The 20,165-nt window shown below is 39.5% G+C and overlaps 1 protein-coding gene across 3 annotated transcripts; it reads left to right on the forward strand.

Annotated features, from left to right (window-relative positions):
* The first annotated feature begins 268 nt into the window (after positions 1-268).
* On the forward strand, positions 269-16,794 carry plekhm2 (pleckstrin homology domain containing, family M (with RUN domain) member 2). Of its 3 annotated transcripts, none has more exons than XM_034876551.1 (20): positions 269-877; positions 3,321-3,427; positions 3,701-3,810; positions 3,927-4,026; positions 4,185-4,272; positions 4,360-4,534; positions 5,802-5,861; positions 7,212-7,500; positions 7,614-8,375; positions 8,457-8,526; positions 9,667-9,757; positions 10,119-10,183; positions 10,812-10,900; positions 11,054-11,186; positions 11,780-11,970; positions 12,638-12,703; positions 12,951-13,110; positions 13,821-14,015; positions 14,779-14,895; positions 15,056-16,794. In XM_034876551.1, exons 1-20 carry the CDS (start codon positions 818-820, stop codon positions 15,191-15,193), a joined length of 3,066 nt encoding a protein of 1,021 aa, XP_034732442.1. In that variant the 5' UTR covers positions 269-817; the 3' UTR covers positions 15,194-16,794. The 3 variants fall into 3 exon arrangements, with proteins under 3 accessions (XP_034732442.1, XP_034732444.1, XP_034732445.1); XM_034876553.1 differs by having other exon boundaries at positions 13,836-14,015; XM_034876554.1 differs by lacking the exon at positions 5,802-5,861.
* Positions 16,795-20,165: the final 3,371 nt, after the last annotated feature.

Genomic DNA, 20,165 nt, shown 5'->3' on the forward strand with positions numbered 1-20,165 from the left:
AAAGGTTCAAAATTAGGAGATGGTTTAGCAAATGTCTGCTTGTGATAATGAAATTTGGCATACCGAATAATTGATTAGATACTCAAGGGCACCATCATCTGAATTACCATAGAAACAGATGATATCTTTAAGAAGCTAGAAGGGCTTGTTGATTGAATTTTGATAAATTAATTGTCAATTTATTTGGCAGAAAATGTATTTTAAATAAAGGAAATACCTCTAATTTTGATAGAGTTCAGTCATAGTCCTCCCACGCGAGGCTAGTGGTGACGTAATCCACTGACAGTAGGTCAGTAGCACAGCATTGGTTTCTTTGGTGTTATATTAGATAACTTATATCGGCAAGCACGCGAAAAGGTAGCTAACTTTATGTAGTTTACAATAGCCAACCACGGTGAAGAAACAGAGAGTGTGATAACCACAGTTGCTGCTTGAAGTTATCCATGGTTGGACTAAAAACTTGCTAGCCACCCCTACCTTAAGTCTAGTGTTAAAAAAAGTCAAGTCGCTAACGTTACAGCTATAAGGCGAAGCTAGGAAAACATTACTTGGCTAACAGGTTCCGTTGGCAGAGGTTGACTTTTCGCGCTGGTTGCTTGGCACTAACAGTATAGTTGTGAATTAGCGTTGCTGTCAATTGAATGTGTACAATTGACAAACAAAGCTGTACCTTTAGTTTGGCAGCCGAGTGCCTTGGACGGCAAGATAATGTTAGCTAGCTAGCTAAAGCAGGCGGCAGCGTTAGCTTTAGCAAAACAAGAGGTCTGCTTAGGGAGTCAGCTGACAGCCTGCTGTGTAAGCTGCCGACAGACCAGTGATGGATCAACTCAAAGTAAAGGATCGCATATTGGAAAACATCTCCCTGTCTGTCAAGAAGGTAAGCGCTGTCCAGTTGGTCCAAAAACTTAGCTAAACGTGTCACAAAATTGAAGATTTTTCAAATGAGATAGTGTAGCTAACGTTAGGTCATCTTTTGTCTGCCAAAGAGAGCAACTTTCAAGTCGGTGGGACATTACCAGCTCGCTGTCAATGGAGGGCCTTTCCCTTACTGATATTAAACAAATAACATATACACTATTCCCTACGATTTCTTAATTCACCTTTATGTTTTACAGTTGTTATGTTGTTGTAGTTTATTTTTTTGATCACAGTGACCCATAGTGGCATCAATAAGCCCCTGTGTTTGCTTACTGCGGCATGTGTTGTAAACACATTGCTACTATATCAGCGACAACATTGTTTGCAAAATAATGGTAAGCCAGTACGTCTTTGCTATATTTTTTTATATTTGTGATATTTTTCCAGCAATGCTTGGACACCCTAACATAACCTGACAGACAGAATTGCATATGCTTCCTACTCTCCCTGCATGCCTTTTTACATTCCCTTTCCAAAACTATGTGCATTTACGATTTTATTTAGCATTCGCTTTCTGTCTCAGTAATTTCCCATTACTAGTCTAGTCCAGTGTTTAATGCAATGCAATGCACGCAGAAATGGGTCTTACTTCCTTTATTCACATTTCTCTAATGCTTTTTAGTCCAGTTACTCTGTTTCATCAACATATATTATTGTAAAGACTGCAAAGGACTGTGAAAGTGCTAATAAAATGGTATGCCTCAAGCTTTTAAGAAAGTTCATAGTGTTTGCCTCAAACAAACATTGCGTAGCCCTGTGCAGTCACAGGATACAAGTGCTTATGTGATGTTGATTATTGTGAAATAATGCACATGCATATTGACAATGTTCACACACACACATACACTCTTTGGGTCACAATTGTCAAAGCTACTCCAATCTATACTTGGTTCAAGCTACAGGGTTTCAATATTGTAGATCACAGCAGGACGGTGGACCACAATAAAAGACATCTAGCTGCATAAACCAGTGATACAGTAGAACTGCCTGCAACCAACATTGTGCTTTGTATACGTCTTTACAAATGTAGAATTCCTTTTTAATTATTCAAATCCAAGAAGGTATGAACAGTCCAGTGTATTCTGAGTGTTTTTGGTTGCTTTTGCTCTGTACACCAGCACATTGTATTTGTAATGAAAATGACCAAGGGTAAAAGTGGCTCCTGTGATCATTAATTACATCCACATTAGATGAACAATGTAGGAATTCAAGTGTAGCCCTTTTAATGCAGAGTACCCCAATTTAATGGAGAGACATTTACTTTTATATTTGCATATGTATATTTGTACAAATCCTTCAAAACCATATCCTGTGCCTGGCAACCCACAGACATCAGGCATGTGGTAATTTCTGTAGTGATGCTCAGTCAGACCTGTGCTGCAACCAGCTCACTCTCTGCTTGTTTATTGGGTTACTTGTAGAGATGGTCCAATACTATTTCTTGTTTCCCCATACCAATTCTGATACCTGAACTTGCGTATTGGCCGATACCAAGTACTGCTCAGATACCAGTGTGTCATATATTTCATTACGTTGTAACATTTGTGTACTACTATCCCAGATGTGAAATGATTTCTTTTTGGTTGTGAAACATGAACAAACACAAAAAAAACATTATCCAGTTTGACATTCAGTCATAACAGGGAAAAGAACATAAATAAACTACTTTAATGTAGATTTTCTTCCGGGCTTTATTACGTGGTGTCTGATCAGTGCTTAAACTCCAGTACTTCCCAATACCGATACCAGTGTTTTAGGCAGTATCGGAGGCAATACCGATACTGGTATTGGTATCGGAACATCTCTAGTTACTTGCCTTCAGTCTGGACTTCAGCTGTAAAATTGCAATACAACGAGTAACCTGCACACAGGAAAACACATACTTAGTAGGATTCAGGCCTAGGTTAGGGACATTTCACTGCTTGGTACTAAATTCCTTGGTTGTTATGACTGCTTATTGCTCTGTCCTAATCCTTGGATCATGTAGAAAAAGGGCTGCAATTCTTACAGTGTTCACCCAACATTGATGTGAACACCATTGAGCACACTTAATGCAGTGTCTACTCACACTGTAGTTAGTGTTCTATTTCAAGTCAAGTGTGAGAGTACAGAGCCAAGACAGTAAAATTACTTAATTATCAGGTTAGAAATTCATTATAGCCAAAACAGACCTTATTTGTCTTGTTTGCATTAATGCAATTTATTTATTCAGTAATTGTCAGTTTTGCATTTTTTAAAAGCTCTTTCACCAACGTCCTTGGAGAACCATTCAACATGCCAAATTGGCAGAACAATCATTGATAATAAGGGCAAAATACAATCAGTTCTTAAAACTGGATTTGGAGTTAAAATGCTCCTCTACCCAGCAAAACGAACCGCAGAGAAACACTGTCTCTCTACAGTTGCAGAGTTACTTTGCGGCCTGTGAAGATGAGACTCCCGCTATCCGAAATCATGACCGGGTCCTTCAGCGCCTCTGTGAACATCTTGACCATGCTTTGCTGTATGGGTAAGAGGCTTACTGCAAGCAAATTGCATAGAGCAAATAATGATCCGATTAGTTTTATTTGTCATGCAAAAATCCTGTTGTAAATTGTATTTTATTTTCTACAGTACAACTCCATGTTAACTGTCACAATTTTTACAGCTTTTAAAACCATGCTTCAATACTACTATACTACTTTAATTGATCTTGGTGCGGATCATTTTTATTCCTATAGTCTGTACCCCTTGCCATTTCATATCATGCATGTGATGTTATTGACGTTTTTGTACATTACAGCCTACAGGACATCTCCTCAGGCTACTGGGTCCTGGTCCTCCACTTCACCAGGAGAGAGGCTGTCCGTCAGATAGATGAGCTTCAGCACATAGCAACCAACCTCGGGCGAAGTGAGACATCTCTGTCACTCAGTCGAATACACTAACATGTACAGTACGTGGGGTGATTGATTATTCAGTGGGTTATATGTATGGAAAATAACGTTTTTTCACCCTTTTTTGTGTAGGCCGTGCATGGTTATACCTGGCATTGAGCGAGAGCTCTTTAGAGAGCTATCTACGCCTTTTCCAGGAGAACCAAGCGTTACTGCAGAAGTATTATTTTAAGTAAGTAATCCAGTAACCCTAATCTTGATTACCTAAAGAAAAGGAATTCTGAATTCACAAATTAATTACTATTAAACAAGTATGTATTGTATTTTAGTAATTACTTTCTGTGGTTGTTACAAATTGTGTTGGGTTGATCAGATTTTATTCTTTGCTAGGAATGCACTGGTCTGCAGTCATGACCACCTCACACTCTTCCTCACGCTGGTGTCCGGCCTGGAGTTCATTCGCTTTGACCTGGAGCTGGTTAGCATATGTTTCATGTCAATATCAATAGAAATGCAGCTCCTAGCCGAATGTATGTAACATTTCTGTTGGGTCCTGCTGGTTCAGGATGTGCCCTATTTGGACGTGGCCCCCTACATGCCAGAGTACTACAAACCCCAGAACCTGCTGGACTTTGAGGAAAGGCTGCCCAGCTCAGACAGCTTGTCCCTACACTCTTTCACCTCCCTTACCTCCACCAACCTGGAGTGGGATGACAGTGCCATAGCCCCCTCCAGTGAAGGTAAGCAGTAGGGATGTGCCGATCAACTTTCTGTGGCCCTCATGCCAATATGAGTTCTTTAATGTTGGAAATTTGCAGATACAGTGTCCAATCCGATACTTATATTTACCTGAATGTTGATTCAATATTTATGTGACGCATCAAAATAACTATGCTTTTAAATTTTGGCCCACCTTTTTTCACAAAATTCTTGATCCAAATACCAAAGCTTCTGATCCAGAACTATAAAGGGAATACATACAAAAATATTGATATGATATGAGTAATAAAAGTTAATCTTGGGGGAATAACTCAGTAACTGACGCGACATAATTAGCCAGAGAGTAGACACATCACTCTGTTGGAGTTGTTGGTACTACGGAAACACAGCGTCTACTCACAGTTGTATTGTGGTGGTACAGAAAGGGGTTACCTCTACTTTTACAGTCACTGGCTTACAGAGAGTGTGCACACACACACCAGACAACAGTCAAGTTTTACTTTGGCATGAAGTTACTCATGGAATTAACATTTAAATAGCAACAGCTGATATTACCTGCCGTCTGTGATATACAGTATATCATTTGAACTGGCATAGAACTAGCTAAAATGTGAAGCTGCTAGTTGAGTGTTGATACACTGCTGACACACAGTTAGATTAACTGGTTTGATAATCATTTGGACCCATACTGGCTTGTAATTCTGAAACATTATGGCCAGTCAGTATTGCTCCCCTTTGAATTAGCATTGTCAAACATCTAGTGTTAGTTCTATGTGCTGCTTTGTCTCTGTGTGCCTCTAATCTGGACACCTCATGGACTAATTGGGATGTGACTCTTTTGCTCAATGGCAGCCTTAATTTTTGGGTTTATGATTTGAGCAGGCCCAACTGGAGTGTAAATACACACTTGTATGCTTTGGCACAAAATCATACAGCAATGTCCATCTAAGAGCATGGTAAAGCAGAAGTTGGATTGATCCTCGCAGACTTGTGACTCATGTATACCAAAGTGCATTTTATCAAATGGATCACTTGGTGTGTAGAGGGTCATGGTTACAGAATGTTCTCATTTGTGGTATTGCAGTGCTTACTGATTGCTTTCCCCATCACTCTCCACATATACTGAGTCAGTTTCAGTTTTAGTTCCCACTTTTTCCACCATTGATTTTGTTATTTCATAAACCAAATGTCACTTAATTTCTGTTTTTGTGCCATTGAATCAATCTAATTTCTCCTGTCTCCGCTTCTTCTTTCTCTAATGTTAAACATTATCCTTCCTTTTTTTAGATTATGATTTCGGTGACATCTTCCCTGTGTTGCAGTCATTGCCAAGTGCAGACTGGGAAGGTGGGACATTGGTCATCCCCTCCCTTTCCAGCCCTTTCATCCCTCCCTCCTATATGGCATGGTCATCCCGCAGTGTGGGCATAATGCATGCTGGGTACTCCAGCCAGTAATTAGACATGTTTAATATGTAAAGTCCAGCTAGCCAGTGCCAACAACTGCTGTTCTGAGGACATGAAATGAAGCATAATCAAAGGGACATGGGTTAAAGTAATTCTATTTTTGGGATTGAGTTCAGTTGGAAGGGATGTGGGTTTGGGTGTTGGGTGGCACATATTTCTGCCAATAAAAGTTATTAAAGCCAATGGCTTAATATTTTCTTATACCATCAAACCTCTATATATTTACCCTCATCTAAACTTACCCAAATATACCACATTAGTATTTAAACTTAAAGTCAAATATGAAAGCATATTTTAGTAAAGCTTTTTTTATTGATCATTTTATGAGTTGAACCAACAAACAAGGGTATGGAACCAAAAGTGTGTCATCATACATAATGAGTTGACTGGTAAGTTTGGGAAGAATTCAGTGTTGGGTGGGTACACAAGTTCTGCATGTGTTGCTCATCTAGGGAATGATCCTAATGCTCGCTCTGGCTTGTTATTTACCACAGCAAGATACATGCCTGGTGTACTGCCTAATACTGACCTTGTCCACTGTCTTATCTGTTTGTCTGGTGTATTGTTTTTGTAATGTCTTCTCTTCCTGTGTGATATGTGGCACTGGCCTAGGTTCAGCTAAACTGATGTGTGAGGTAACACTCAAGAATAGTTGCTTAAGGTCATAGAGTGCAAATTCCTTTGTATTACTTCACCACCTGCTTTTTCTTACATTTTGATGAACACATAAATTAATTAGTGGAAACCGCTTAGCACAACCACGATCAATCAAAAATGCAGATTTTTGCAAATTATATTTAAATATTTGTATGACCCTAGCTACCCTCCAGCTTCAGAAGTAATGCTTGCCCTCGGCCTGTGTCACTGCAAAGATAGCTGCCTTGCCGTGTTCCTACCATATGTGATACACATCGTGTTTTGTGCCTCTCTGACACTGCCAAAGAACTACAGGAACCTGCTGCACGCTTGTTTTTGTGCGATGTTGATGAAGAAATACACAAAAGTTTTTGTAAAATTGTCTCGTTGGTCAATTTTCCATAAAAATGAACAGAATAGAAACAACTCTTCTCTAAATTACCTTCTACCCTAAAACCTTTTGAACTCTTAAGTTTATTGTTCAACTTTCTGACGAGACAACGCAAAAAAATCTGTGTATTTTATAATAATTATATAAATAAAAAATGTGGGTGACAGACTGCTACTTAACTCTTGGTGTTACTTGTCATGTTAGAGGGTGACCTGACCGACCAGGCCAGCTGTCCGCGATCCAGTGGTTCTGATCCCCAGACAGTCATCAGCGACACAGTGGTCCTTTCTGCTGGCACTGTCAAGGCGACGGCAGCAGCTTATCTTGCTCCACATAGCCCCACGTACAGACACAACCCCTTCAACGAGGACTCGGACACTAACACTACCAACACCTCAGCCGACGGCACGCCAATTCATGTGGCCAGCCGCTACTACAGCGCCGCTGCTGGAGATGACACCGAGAGCACGAGCAATGAGCTGGAGGTCATTAGGTACAGTAGCTACAGCTTTAGTTTCTGGCTTGGAGGCTCATATTCTGTCTGAACAATTAATCTAATTGTATTAAAACAGAGAGGAACGACAGCTAACCACTCTGGTCTTCCAGGATGGCCAGACGAAGGAAACCAGCCAAGAAGCGCCGAGGGAAGGGCTCCACAGATTCTATCGGCAGCATCCATAACTCTGTCTCCTCTGAGCACATGGACATGGACAACAGCCTCTTGGCATCGGAGGATGTGAATTCACTTAACGGCACTGTGTTCCAGCTGGATGCTGAGTCAGAGTTGAGGAGAAGCAGGGTGGGATCACAGGTTGTGGATGAAGGAGATGAGGATGGAGTAGAAGGCCTCCTGCGGCTCCCTGAGATGACGGACACCTCCATGGACACCGTGGGCCAACCCCTCCGTGATGTGATGGACCGGCTCAATGGGTCTTTAGATAGGGAGGAGGCCTGGGAGCACCGAGAGGAGAAAAGCAGTGAAAGCTGTGACCGGAACCCCGAGCCCCCTGCACAGCAGCCCTTTCGAGAGGATTCAGAGGGCGAGCCACCTGACCCAGCTGCAGGAGAGACGTCTCTCTCCCATCTGGCCACAAGCCACAACTTTCTGCAGGCCTCTCCTACAGACTTATGCTGCTTTACCCCCAACAGTTCAGACTCTACTCCCACTGGTGGTAGCCACTATGACTCTCCAGAGCATAGCCAATCGCAGACTCTTTCAGGTGGCCTTGAAGTTGAAGGAGAGGCAAAAGCGTCAGCAGGACAGGAGCCCGACGTGAAGACCGGGGAGCAAGGCACTGAGGAAGGAGAGGAAACCGACAAAAAAACATTTACCATGGAAGCAGAAAGTTCTCATCCTGCAGAGTTTAAGTAAGGAGTTTCTACAAAATAAGTTGGTTGTTGTAATTTTGTTAAATGGGTGTCTAATGTTCTTCATTGTTCATATTTCAGGGTGGACAACAATCACTTGCTTCTTCTCATGATTCATGTATTCAGAGAGAATGAGGAGCAGCTCTTCAAGGTAAAGACAGAGACTCTAATTGCTTTTTATTCATTTAGAATTAAGTTACATGCTTGGGAGAAAATGTAAATTTATTTATTTGTAATGCTGGATTGTAACATTAACAATTGAATAATAAAAAATCCTCAGAGAAGTAAGGCAGCGCAGTGAGGCCATGGTCTTCTACCAGGCATGTTTTTAATTGTCTTTCAAAGTGATCATCTATCATACGTCTTTAAGCAAGTTTAAGTGTTGACACATGCTTTTTTTGAGATGGAAGAAGTGGTTTGGAGACGGTTTAGTGGAAGTGTGGCAAGTATCAGTTTGTCAATTGCCTTTTAACTTTTTTCTCAGGCAGCAATAATATGTTTAACATGAAACATCCCCAAAATTGCCAATGCCAAACCTACCATACTCCATTTAAATAAACAGTAATTGTATCATCGTAAAATACACTTTGTCAACAGAAACAAAATCAAACTATCAAAGGCCGTCTTGGTTCGTCTTTTCACTGTTCCAACAATCATCCCATTTACATGTAAAGAATTAGCTGGCTCTATAAACGCTAAAAGTATTGTTTATTTAAATTGAGTCTTGTGGGTTTGACAATAGCAATTTTACAGCTGTTTCTAGTTAAACAAAAATGATCTTACTCTTTAACAAAAAAGGTCTATCTCAGAAGGGGTCCTTTCCATAATGCTGTTAGACAGTTAGAATAATCTGAGCCTGTCTGTGGCAAAAACAGCACTTTTAGTGGGCACAATTGGCGATACACGTTTGCCCAGTTATTACATTGCAGCTTGGTTCGCAGCTGCTGGTTACAGCGTCCTCCCACAATACTGGAGCAATTCAAACATTTTTGTTCACATTAGTCGCTTATGTCACACCAATTCTCGAAGCAATAGGTCCAGGTTAAAAAAAAAAGAAAAACTTTAATCAGCCTAATTCATTTCTAATATCAAGTGAATAAATGGTTTGTTATAAACAAGGAAAACATACAGTTGATGATGAACTAGCATAACCCATCCGCTATACTTGTAGCAACACTGTGCCACAGTATACAATCCAGTTGCCAGAAGCATCACTAGTGAACAGAAAAGTTTGAGATTGATGAATATGGAGGTTGCCGACACTTAACAGAATTTATCTTTGTGTTTTCAGATGGCAAGAATGAGCACAGGTCACATGGAGGGGGACCTGCAGCCCCTTTACCTGCTGCTGACTGACTGTTACATCTACCTTCTTAGGAAGGGTAAGTGGTTAAAAACCTAATGTATGGGCTTTATTAACAGTACATATCATAAGTCAGGACATACTGAAATTGGTATTGGGAGTCAAAATACATTTTTTACACATGGGAAACGGCATATGAATTTGCATTCACATTCAGTAAATCAAATTTTGACAATATGTAAACCAATGTTGTCCCCCTATTCTAGTAACCTTGAGAGTATATTTTTCTGAAACATCCATTGTAATAGTCACAAAAGATCTACACAATGTTTGAGGAAGTGGGCAACACATTTAAATAAGGTTGTTCTGTTGGCCGAAAATACTTTACATTAACATATGCACACTGCATTCCATCGTTGTACTTTTGTTTTTATGCACAGGTGCAGCAGAGAAGCCCTACACAGTAGAAGATGCTGTTTCTTATAATGAGCTGGACTATCTTTCGGTAAGTGTCCTGCATAAACAGGGTTTGCCTTTTTTTCTCATTTGTCTGTGACTTAGCTAGCCAAATACATACATACATACAGTACATACTGTACGTACATACCAGGGGTGTAACTAGACACCCAGCTCATGAGACGAGACACGAGATTGGGTTTACAAGATTGAGATGAGATAAGTGTTTAAAACATTTTACAGAGACTCCAATGAAGAAATAAGACTCTCCTGTATAACTAACAGTTACACTACTTATTCCATAGGTATGGTGGACCGAGAGTCTTTTCACTCAGATAACCAAGGTTACAACACAACTAAGCGTTTTCTGGCAGTAGTTGAGACCAAATGTTTTGTACTTGAATTTGTCATTGTACAGTAGACAGAGAGAAATAAAGCGAATTTGACTATTGTTTCACATTGAATACATTTTAAAGCACAAATAAATGATCATCAAACACTCAACAGATGATTTTAGTGAAATCATGACAGATGCTGTGACAGATGCTATTTTCTCCTTCCCAGCATTTTAAATAATTGCTCAAAGTAGTAGGCTACACTAGTATCAATTTATGACTATTTTATGGTAGTGGAGCACAAGTGATATATTAGTTATTAGTAATGCTGTTTTCCTTTAGGTGGGCCTTGACCAACAGACAGTGACGTTGGTTTGCACTAACAGACGAAGAACATTCCTGTTGGACACAGCTGATGCCTCCCTGACTCTGTGAGTCTACCTGTCTGCCTCTGGTTTCTTGGTACTCTGACTCCCCATGCAAAGAGCCAGCATGCACACCTTCACATGTCATATACCTGTGCTCTTATGTGACTGTGTATCTCTCCTCTAACCTTATCCACTCCATCCTTATTCACTTAACAGGTGGCTCTTGTCTGTTCTCAAGTCAGCCATGGTGAAGGGTTGCCGTGAGCCACCTTACCCCTCTGTGCTGACTGATGCTACCATGGAAAAACTGTCTCTCACTAAGTTTGTTTCCCAGGAATCTCACTGTGAGGTAAAAGTCAGATATACTGTATTGTCTTTCATTACAGGTCTGTTCTTTACAGAGAAAAGGCTGACCTACACATAGCTAAGCAACCAATTTTCATAAGACAAATTACAAATTCTTATCCAAGATAGTCAAGTTTATTTTACTGGTTCAGCTTATTCCTGCCTTCCACTGTACTAGACACTTAAGTAAAAGAACAGAAAACTTTTGGAAAATCTGTGACACAAGAAATTTGTTAACACAAATCCTAGCTAGTGTGTCTCAAACTGTAACACATACAAATACACTGCATGTTATTTTCTACATACAGTTGCAATCCAAGGTCAGTCAAAATATATTCAATTGTATTTGTATACAGTGCAGTGCAAAATATAAAACATGATGGTCACTGAGAGAAATACTTCACGTAAGTCTCTGTAAGTCAATTTTCACATTGCACATGAATTGAATTATAGTTGAACAAATTTTTACTTGTAATAATCTTAGTAATAATTCTAGAAATGTTTGGGAGTTACACCTGATAAGGTCCTTTTTTACCACTCATATTCTTGACTGACTTTCAAAGCAGTGGTAAACTAATACTTTTCCTGTTTTTCTAGGTATATGAAGTATCTATACAACTATATTCACTAGTCCACTGGGAGGATCCTATGGACATTACTTTGTCACCCGAGGGTGGCCCACTGAACTCTGGACTACATTCCAGTATCAAGGAAGGGGCTCTGCAGTACCGGGCAGGAAACACCTACCTGGGCAAAGAGCTGTGGAAAAGCTGCTACCTCGTCCTTAGGTATGTGCAGGTTGTGCACATCAGTCCCCCTGTCAGCTGGTATCAACATGATACTTTATCATACTTGGGACTTTATATCTGACATTAACCTTCCCACTTGGTGTTACAACAAGGTGGGAAGGCTATCTACTTTCACAAATTATAAGCATTCTAGTCACTTCTGATCGTTATATCTATCGCGTTTAGAAATGTTTATCCTGAAAACTACTTGTGGATTTGATTGCCAAAATACCATAGCATGGGTGCCCAGATAGCGCCCATATATAGAGGTGTACTCCTTGATGCAGAGGGCTAACGGTTCGACTCCAACATGTGGCCCTTTGCTGCATGTCATTCCCCCTCTCTCTCCCCTTTCATGTCTTCAGCCGCCCTGTCAAAAAAAGGCCTAAAAAGGCCATGCAAAATAATCTTCAAAATACATACCATAATCCCCAGTGCTCACTTCCCATATTGGCACTTCTGCTTTGGTGAAAATTGCCAACATATTGGAAGTGGTATTTCCTTTGACTCTAAGCTATTGCCAGACATACTGAAAGCTCAAGCTCGTGTTTAGTGCTGTCAAGAAGATTTAACTTTGTGGCCCTTAGAGGACCAACAGTCCAAAATGGTTTGAAACAATTACATGACTAATTAGGTAAATATAAATAGTTGTCCCCTTTTCTTGCAGCAAGGGAATTCTGTACCTGTATGCAGAAAGAACTGATGTGACACCTCTGCTGTCGGTCACTATGGGGTAAGCTTCAACTAGCTGAGAGATCCTTTTTCACACATAACGATGGCTCTGTTCTATTCAAGTTTCCCAGTAAGCCATGACAGTGTGACAATGAGCCAACATAAAAGACCCTAAAACTAAAGCAGCAAAATTCAATTCAGCCACCATGCATTTTTTAACGAATGTGCATTTCTTACTGTGACATTTAAAAATGTTTTCTGTGGAAAAAAAAGCCCGCAAGAAAATGGTGTTACTTTGTGCCCAACAGAGGAGAGCACTGTGGAGGCTGCCGTCGTTCAAACAGCACAGAGCGCCCCCACGCCTTCCAAGTCATCCTGACAGAGCGACCGCCATTGGAGCTCAGTGCCAACAATGAGCAGGACATGGCCGACTGGATGCTGCTGCTCTGCCAATCCGTCTCCAAAGGGGTAAGAAATTGTATTGTGCATACACCATGTGTTTAGCAAACATACATCTCTAACATTGCATGTATAACATGCTGAATTAGCACAAACGGAGCACTTTTAACACCCACACATAGTTGCGTTTAATTTGATTTTAAGTGGCTTTTAACCAAAAGTGACTGTGCATAAACACTCCTTAACATATAATCCCTGTAGACTTGCACTGTGCCGGCTGTACAGGCTATTCTCGTCCCCAATAAAAGATCACTAGGACTTTGTTACAACAGCTGCTGATACTCATAATGTGCGAGAGGCAGGTTTTTGCTTGAATTGAAGTTATCTTATGCAAGGGGTATCCCAACTCCAGGCATCCCGTGATGCCTGGTGATAACGGACAGGAATCTGCTCAGTTTCTTCCATTCACAAGGCAGCTTGACTTTGAGTTTGTAAACAGGGGTGAAAATGATTTAACACATATTAAGTACATTGAGTATCCTTTACCAGCAACTTCTCAATGTTTTCTTCTAAAAAATTTTTTTTCAAGAAATCCATTTATGCAGTTGCTTCTTGACAATGTAGAAAAGTTCACACTCCTTGCCTTGCACACAGAATTAATGCTCTCTGATTGCACAATTCACACAACTGTGTCAAAATAAATGTCACAAAATATCAATATGGATAAATGTAAGCCCTGTAAGCCCTGTCTAAATGTGCAAAGTATAATTAAACTACAGCCGGCTTGCTTGCAGGTCATCCCTCAAGGTGTGGCCCCCACTCCATGTATCCCGTGTTGCCTGGTGATGACAGACAGGAAGCTGCTAACTTGCCATCAGGATTGTCAGACCAGCTTCTTTCGTTCACTGGGCAGCGCCGATATCTGTGATGTCACTTTTGTCAGCGTAGAGGCAGACAAGGAGTACTGTGTCATTGTGAGTAGTCATCTGTTTAACTCCTCTTTGTGTTAATCCTATACATTGTTTTGTATTAGACTATTACTGGGACTAATTACTGAATGTATGTAACTAAGAAATTAAGCTATGTCACAAAGTTCCACTGAGTTTTTAGGAATGTGCATTTGCTCAGGGTATGCATGCTTCTTAACATTAACAAAAATGTTTCAAATGTTTGTACTGTTTTGCAGACTGATAAATGACAAAACTAATGAAATTAATGATTCCTATGCTATCTTAATATAAACATGTAAAAGTATTTCCAGTTTAAAAAGGGAGATTACCATACAAGACACATCATACATCATGCTGCAGTTTTTGTGTATGCTAAACAAACTGTACTTACTTACTTGGGTGTTTGTAGCATTCAGCTAAAGGGGTTCAGGCGTCTCCTGAACCCCTTTAGGGTCTAGGTTTTAGTTAAAATCTAGCTAATTGTATGCATCCAGCACAACATTTTCTGTTACAAATTAATGGAATATTTCTAACAATGCACAATCTCAACTGAGACCCGTATGATTCCATATGTTACAGCTTTAGAAATAAGGTTTCCTAATTCCTAACTAACACGAAGGTAGCATCTTCAGTTTATCCAGTATCCCACTGTAACTGTTGCTGTCTTGCACACACACACACACACACATGCAGACATGTGCGTGTGAGTGAGTGTGTGAGTGTGTGTGTGTGTGTGTGTCGTAGTACTGGTATCATTCTTTTGCCTTCCCACTTTCTCCCTCTATAGGAATTTGCAGCAGATCGGACCCAGTTTCTTCCTCCGTGGGTGTTGTACTTCAGCAGCTGTGAAGAAAGAGATCGACTGCTGGACGTGTTAGACCACACGTGGAAGGCCATTTTCCAGGTGGGTCAGATACACTTATCAGTGGTTTAAGGGAAATAAATACCTGTGATGTTGCCCTGTTTGTTTTTCCCAAAAATATTAGCATTCAAGAGCTTAAATCCAACAACTACTGCTACTGTCTATCTGGTTGAACTATCATCTATGTCCTCACTATACACAGGTTGACCTACCCCACAAAGAAGTGCTGGAGCCGTCTGTGCAAAAGCGTTGTGGTGAGGCCATCGCCCTGATGAATAGTGCCTGGCAGAGGGCAGACAGTCTGGCTCGAGGCAGAGCCCAGCGTGAACCCTGGTGCTGACAGACACACACATGCACGCATATACTTACCTGTGTGTAGCCACTGAGAAATACTGATCAGTCTGATATAGTTCCAGGATAGATCGATTTAACTCTGGCATACAGTCTGTGTCGCTGTAAACTAAGTTCTAAGCTCTACGCTCAAAACCGGACGTGGTTATTGGTTGTCCCACTACTGCGTGGGCTTGTGATGCATCTATAAATCACTGATAAAATGTTTCTATCAAAGAACTTCCTGCAGAAGTAGCAAAGCATATTGCAGATTGCCGTGATGCAACCGAAAGACATTCGCACTTGAAATTAAATGAAGAATTTTAACAGAACGATACAACAGATTTTATTTAATCCAAATCATACATTGCGATTGTTCCTTTTTTTTAATGAATAGCAGCATTGCAGAACAAATACACTGAATTAAGGAAAAGTTTAGGGTCATGTGTAATATTTTGTACTCCTTTTTTTGGGGAGGAAATGGTGTTGGATAATTATAGAATGCACACGTGCAGTAGGTGTGTCGGGAACACTTTTGGTACCAATATTTAGTACATTGTGCGTTTAAATATATCCTGGTGAATTGACTTTGAGATGTAAACAGAACTGAACATGATTTAACAAATAAAGTATTTAGTCCATTGGGGTAGTTACTAGCATCTTCCCAACAATTACTTTAAAATGAATCAATGTGAAGGAAGCTATAAACTGCATGCAGCTTATGCTTGTTTTGGATGTAGAAAAGTTCACACTCCTTGCCTTGGACACACAGAAGTAAAGCTATCTGATCGCACAAGTCACACAACTGTGTAGAGAAAAAAATCACTCTTTGCTTAACAGTCACAAGATGTACTACTTAATCCAAGCTATCGTACAATTATAGAGCAAATGTACATCGCTACCGTATCAACACATTATCAGTCACTAATGGTTGTGTACGTGTCTGATATTCAGTTTTGGTTTTTCACGTTTTAAATTAACTTAGCGCAATATGAAGATTATTTGGATATTGTCTGAGATCTTGCAATACCTCAGATAAAAAATAGAAAAAACTATCAGGAAATTTGCCTTTTTTCTCCACTCTGTAGAGACGAGTGGTAGCTTCCATGCAGAATTGCACATTGTTTTTTCTGTTAGTCTTTTTTTTTTAAAGGAATCAGTTGCGGTTTTGCATTAATATCATAACATCTATTTCCATTATAGACACATTGTTACAAACTTCAATTGAGTGGTGGCATTGGGATTGATTTGTGTCTGCATTAGCAAACATATTAGTGCAGCACATTACATTTTGTGTGAGTAAGTATCAAGTAAGAATTACAGTCTGTGTGAAGAATCCGTTACCGAATGAGAGCTACAAGCTACCCTGGCTCATCATTATTATTTTGCACCAGTGGTTGGAGGCATCGTACTGTACTGTACTTTATGATCGGGCCTCTCCACTAAATTAGAACATCCTTTATTTCACTAGTCATTTAGTGCTGTAAGACCATGTTGAGGTTAATAGAATCCATAAATAGCCTTTTAACTTAGATCTAGTTTAGCATCGGTTCTTAGCAGATTAATGCTTTTAAATATTCTTTAATATCATCCAATATTAAAGCTGTACTTAGGGAAAGAATAAGAAGAAGAAGACATTGCCATAGTTCATTTAAAATTAAAATAAGCAATATTTTCCTCTTTCTGGTTGCCTTACACTGTACTTAAACAATTATTTTATGTTTATGTTGTGGTTCTGGTTTCTTTTGAAAGACAAATTGTAACGTGTGCTGTTCGTTGGGCCGGGTATCCAACCTTAGATATTGCCAGTTTTTGCTGTTCAAAATCGGACAGGTTTGTGAAAAAAAAAAAAGTGATTATGTTCACCAAAGTACGGTACTTTAAAAATACAGTTTTAGTATTTTTTTCTTCCAAACTTGTGTATTGAATAGGCACCAGTATCAAAAACCTTCAAATGATACCCAGCCCAATAAATATGTCACTTATGTATGTTCAGTTACATGGTGTTACTTTAATTTCAGCATTAATCAGTGCTTTAAGTCTTTCTAAGTGCCACATGGTCTCATTCACCTTCTGCTCATTAAAAAAAAAAAAATGTAATCTCAGGTGAAAAGGGTTGGAGACGTCAAATCCAATACCTTAAGACTCACCGTTTTTTTTTTTTGTTGCTGCTGTTTGTCGAAATTAATATTTTTTTTAAATCCTTTTTTTCTACTTTGTTCTATTGAAGAATAAGTGAAGAAGTGTATGTGCACACTGACAAAGATGCAGAGTAATATTGCGTGTTGAGAAAAGGTTTTCTGTAAAGGTTCTTTTTAATGATTTGGTGAGTTCCAAAATAGGATTGGTATTCAGTAATTGTGTTGTAAGAATAGTCTCCCCCCCCCCCCCCTGGATTACCTAAGGTCTTTTGGACCAGAGCGAGTACCCTTTTGTAATTTATTTATTTGAACAGGGACGGTGCACAAAACTCATTAATAGATGTCGTGTGCCAGGTTGTAGCAAATTGCTGCCCGTAGTCCCAAAATTCCAATAGTTGGATTTACTTGAATGTTGGATTATTAATGAAGAATGAAGAATTAACTGCATAAAGTTGTGGCCTATAAAGTGTATATTAAGAAAAAGTTAGTCTTTTTGAACAGTGTTTTGAATGTGAGACATTGCTGACCAATGATGGATGACATCTAAGTAATGCCTTGTGAAGAAGCGCTTTTTGATTTTGTTCATAAATGTAAAGTGCATGTAATATTTGTATGTTGTTTAGCGGTTTTAAATAAATTGTAAATAGGGCACTAATTAAATATAACATCCTGTACACTTACATATAAAGACTCGCATGTCCAGAAGGTTTTATACTGTTCATAATGCCAATGAATGTACAAATAAACCTTTGTGATTGGACGGTATAGCTGAATAAACTGAAAGGAAAACATGGCTCCTGTGGTGACGCATGTTCTATATATACCAGTATGTCTGCCTTTAACATCTGCATTTCTGTTATAGGTCAAACCAGTGAAAGGATATGTGTTCAAAACAGAAGGGAGGTTAGAGCAGGGGCAGAATATTAACAGGTAAGAGAGCAGTTGTGTGTTAGGTAAACCGCTATAAATGAAGGCTCCTTTGCATACTGCCCTTCTTGCTCTATTGTAGAGCGTGTCAAAGGATGGTTGTCAGCACCAAGACTGCAAACAAAAACAATACTGAAGTCAGTGGAAGTTGATTTATTGTTAATTTGTGCCCATGACTCAAAACTCCCCACTCACAATTTTAAACCAATACCGCTGGTAGACAATTAGATGAATTGAAAGACCTTGTTTTTAACCCCCCAAAAAAATCAAAATGACATCTTGTTACTACATAAGCGTTGTCAATTTCTTTATTCTGTCCTCTTTCAGAGATAGAGTTCCAATGTTTCTGTATAAATGGAATACAAGCTTGCAGGTAATCAATTTTATCGACTATCTTGCTGCTACTGTTTACTTCCATTGTGCTTTGTGCAATGGCCTTATTTGATCACACATCCTTAATTAGAATGATTACATTTAAAACCAAGTTTCCAAGAATCCTGAGCTAATTTGGTGGAGAAGAGGCACCAGTCACCAGTAGAGGTCCTCTTTAAACCTGTTGTAAACAGGCGTTTGGTCTATGATACTGTACACATCATGTAGGTTAGAAGTAACAAACACAACTGTGTTCTAATTGTGGTGAAGCTAAATCATATATTTGTCCCCAGGAGTCTTCTTTGTGTCTCATATAGTTTTGAGTTTGGGAGCGCTACAAATACTACAGAGGTTAAAATGTAACTAATGGAAACCACTTCTAACATTTAATGAGAACTTTAAAATAATGTTGAGTTCACTTTATTCACTAAAGATGTCCAGTAACCGCTGTTAGTTAACAGAAGACCACATCCAATATAGACTGGTGATGTTCAGTCTCTTATTGATTATATTGTTGTAGTTGCTAAGGCAACATGTTAACTGCTGGTCTTGTTCAGATACAGTTTTATTATTTTAGCACCACAATGTCACCTTGGGTGTATTTTTGCTGTTACCATGGTTTCAACAAGCTATTACCTCTTCCCCCTGTCTGTATTGTTTTCTCTGTGCACAACAATACAGAACCAGGCTCAAGGATTATGTGAAAGTCTGATTTGACTCTATTGCGCTGCAATAATGGCTGATGGTTGACATTGATCCACTGCAGGAATAGAAGTTTAGGAAAATGGAAGCATGGGGCATAAGCAGAATGTCAACCATACAGTTTACAGACTGGAAGAGAAGGATGTAGAATATAATGGAGTGATGTCACCGCCCCCCTGTTCGAATTGATATCAAAGACGCAGTACAGAACTAAGTGTGCCAGGCATTCTCTAGTGTCTGTAGGTACAACATGTAGTGCTCTTATCCTCAATGGAAAGTGTACTCACAAAATGACTCAGCAAGGGGTAGAAAATCCAGATAAACACTGTCAGATCAATTAGTAAAATAGCGTGGGTTGTGTCCCTTTGGGAGGTTCAAAGGAAACAGACTGGGAGGAAATTAAATAAAACATGAAGACGGTTTCAGCTGTGGCCGGGGAACTTCTCAGAGGCAATTTAACCAAAGCTAATATTGGTTGCAATTAAAAGCATTCTAATGATTCGGCTATTCCTAAAGCTTTGGCCAGGAGAAAAAAAGAAAGCATTTGACGTTATTAAAGCTCCATTGTAAGTGTTATTAAAGAAACACCAGTGCCTGTCTGATAACTGCAAAGTCATATGGTTACACTTTACTTGAAGATCTACATAAGAGTGACATGACACTGTCATGAACGTGTCATAAAAATTCTAAACAAGTCATAAACGTTTAGGACATAACGCTTCTTTTAGTAAGTGTCATTTGGTTTTGTCATGACAAGTTATGGTTAGGGTACATGGTTAGGGTTAGGGTTCATGTGTCATGACTGTTTCATAGATACCTTCAAGTAAAGTGTTACCAAAT

This window comes from Etheostoma cragini, chromosome 7, assembly GCF_013103735.1.
Source record: "Etheostoma cragini isolate CJK2018 chromosome 7, CSU_Ecrag_1.0, whole genome shotgun sequence".
NCBI lineage: Eukaryota > Metazoa > Chordata > Actinopteri > Perciformes > Percidae > Etheostoma > Etheostoma cragini.

Bases quoted from the DNA above. Each gene is read 5' to 3' on its own strand.
- plekhm2 (XM_034876551.1), top strand. From the start codon at position 818: ATGGATCAACTCAAAGTAAAGGATCGCATATTGGAAAACATCTCCCTG. The intron at 4,027-4,184 runs GTAAGTAATCCA...ATTCTTTGCTAG, and splicing joins CTGCAGAAGTATTATTTTAA to GAATGCACTGGTCTGCAGTC. The intron at 12,704-12,950 runs GTAAGCTTCAAC...TGTGCCCAACAG, and splicing joins CTGCTGTCGGTCACTATGGG to AGGAGAGCACTGTGGAGGCT.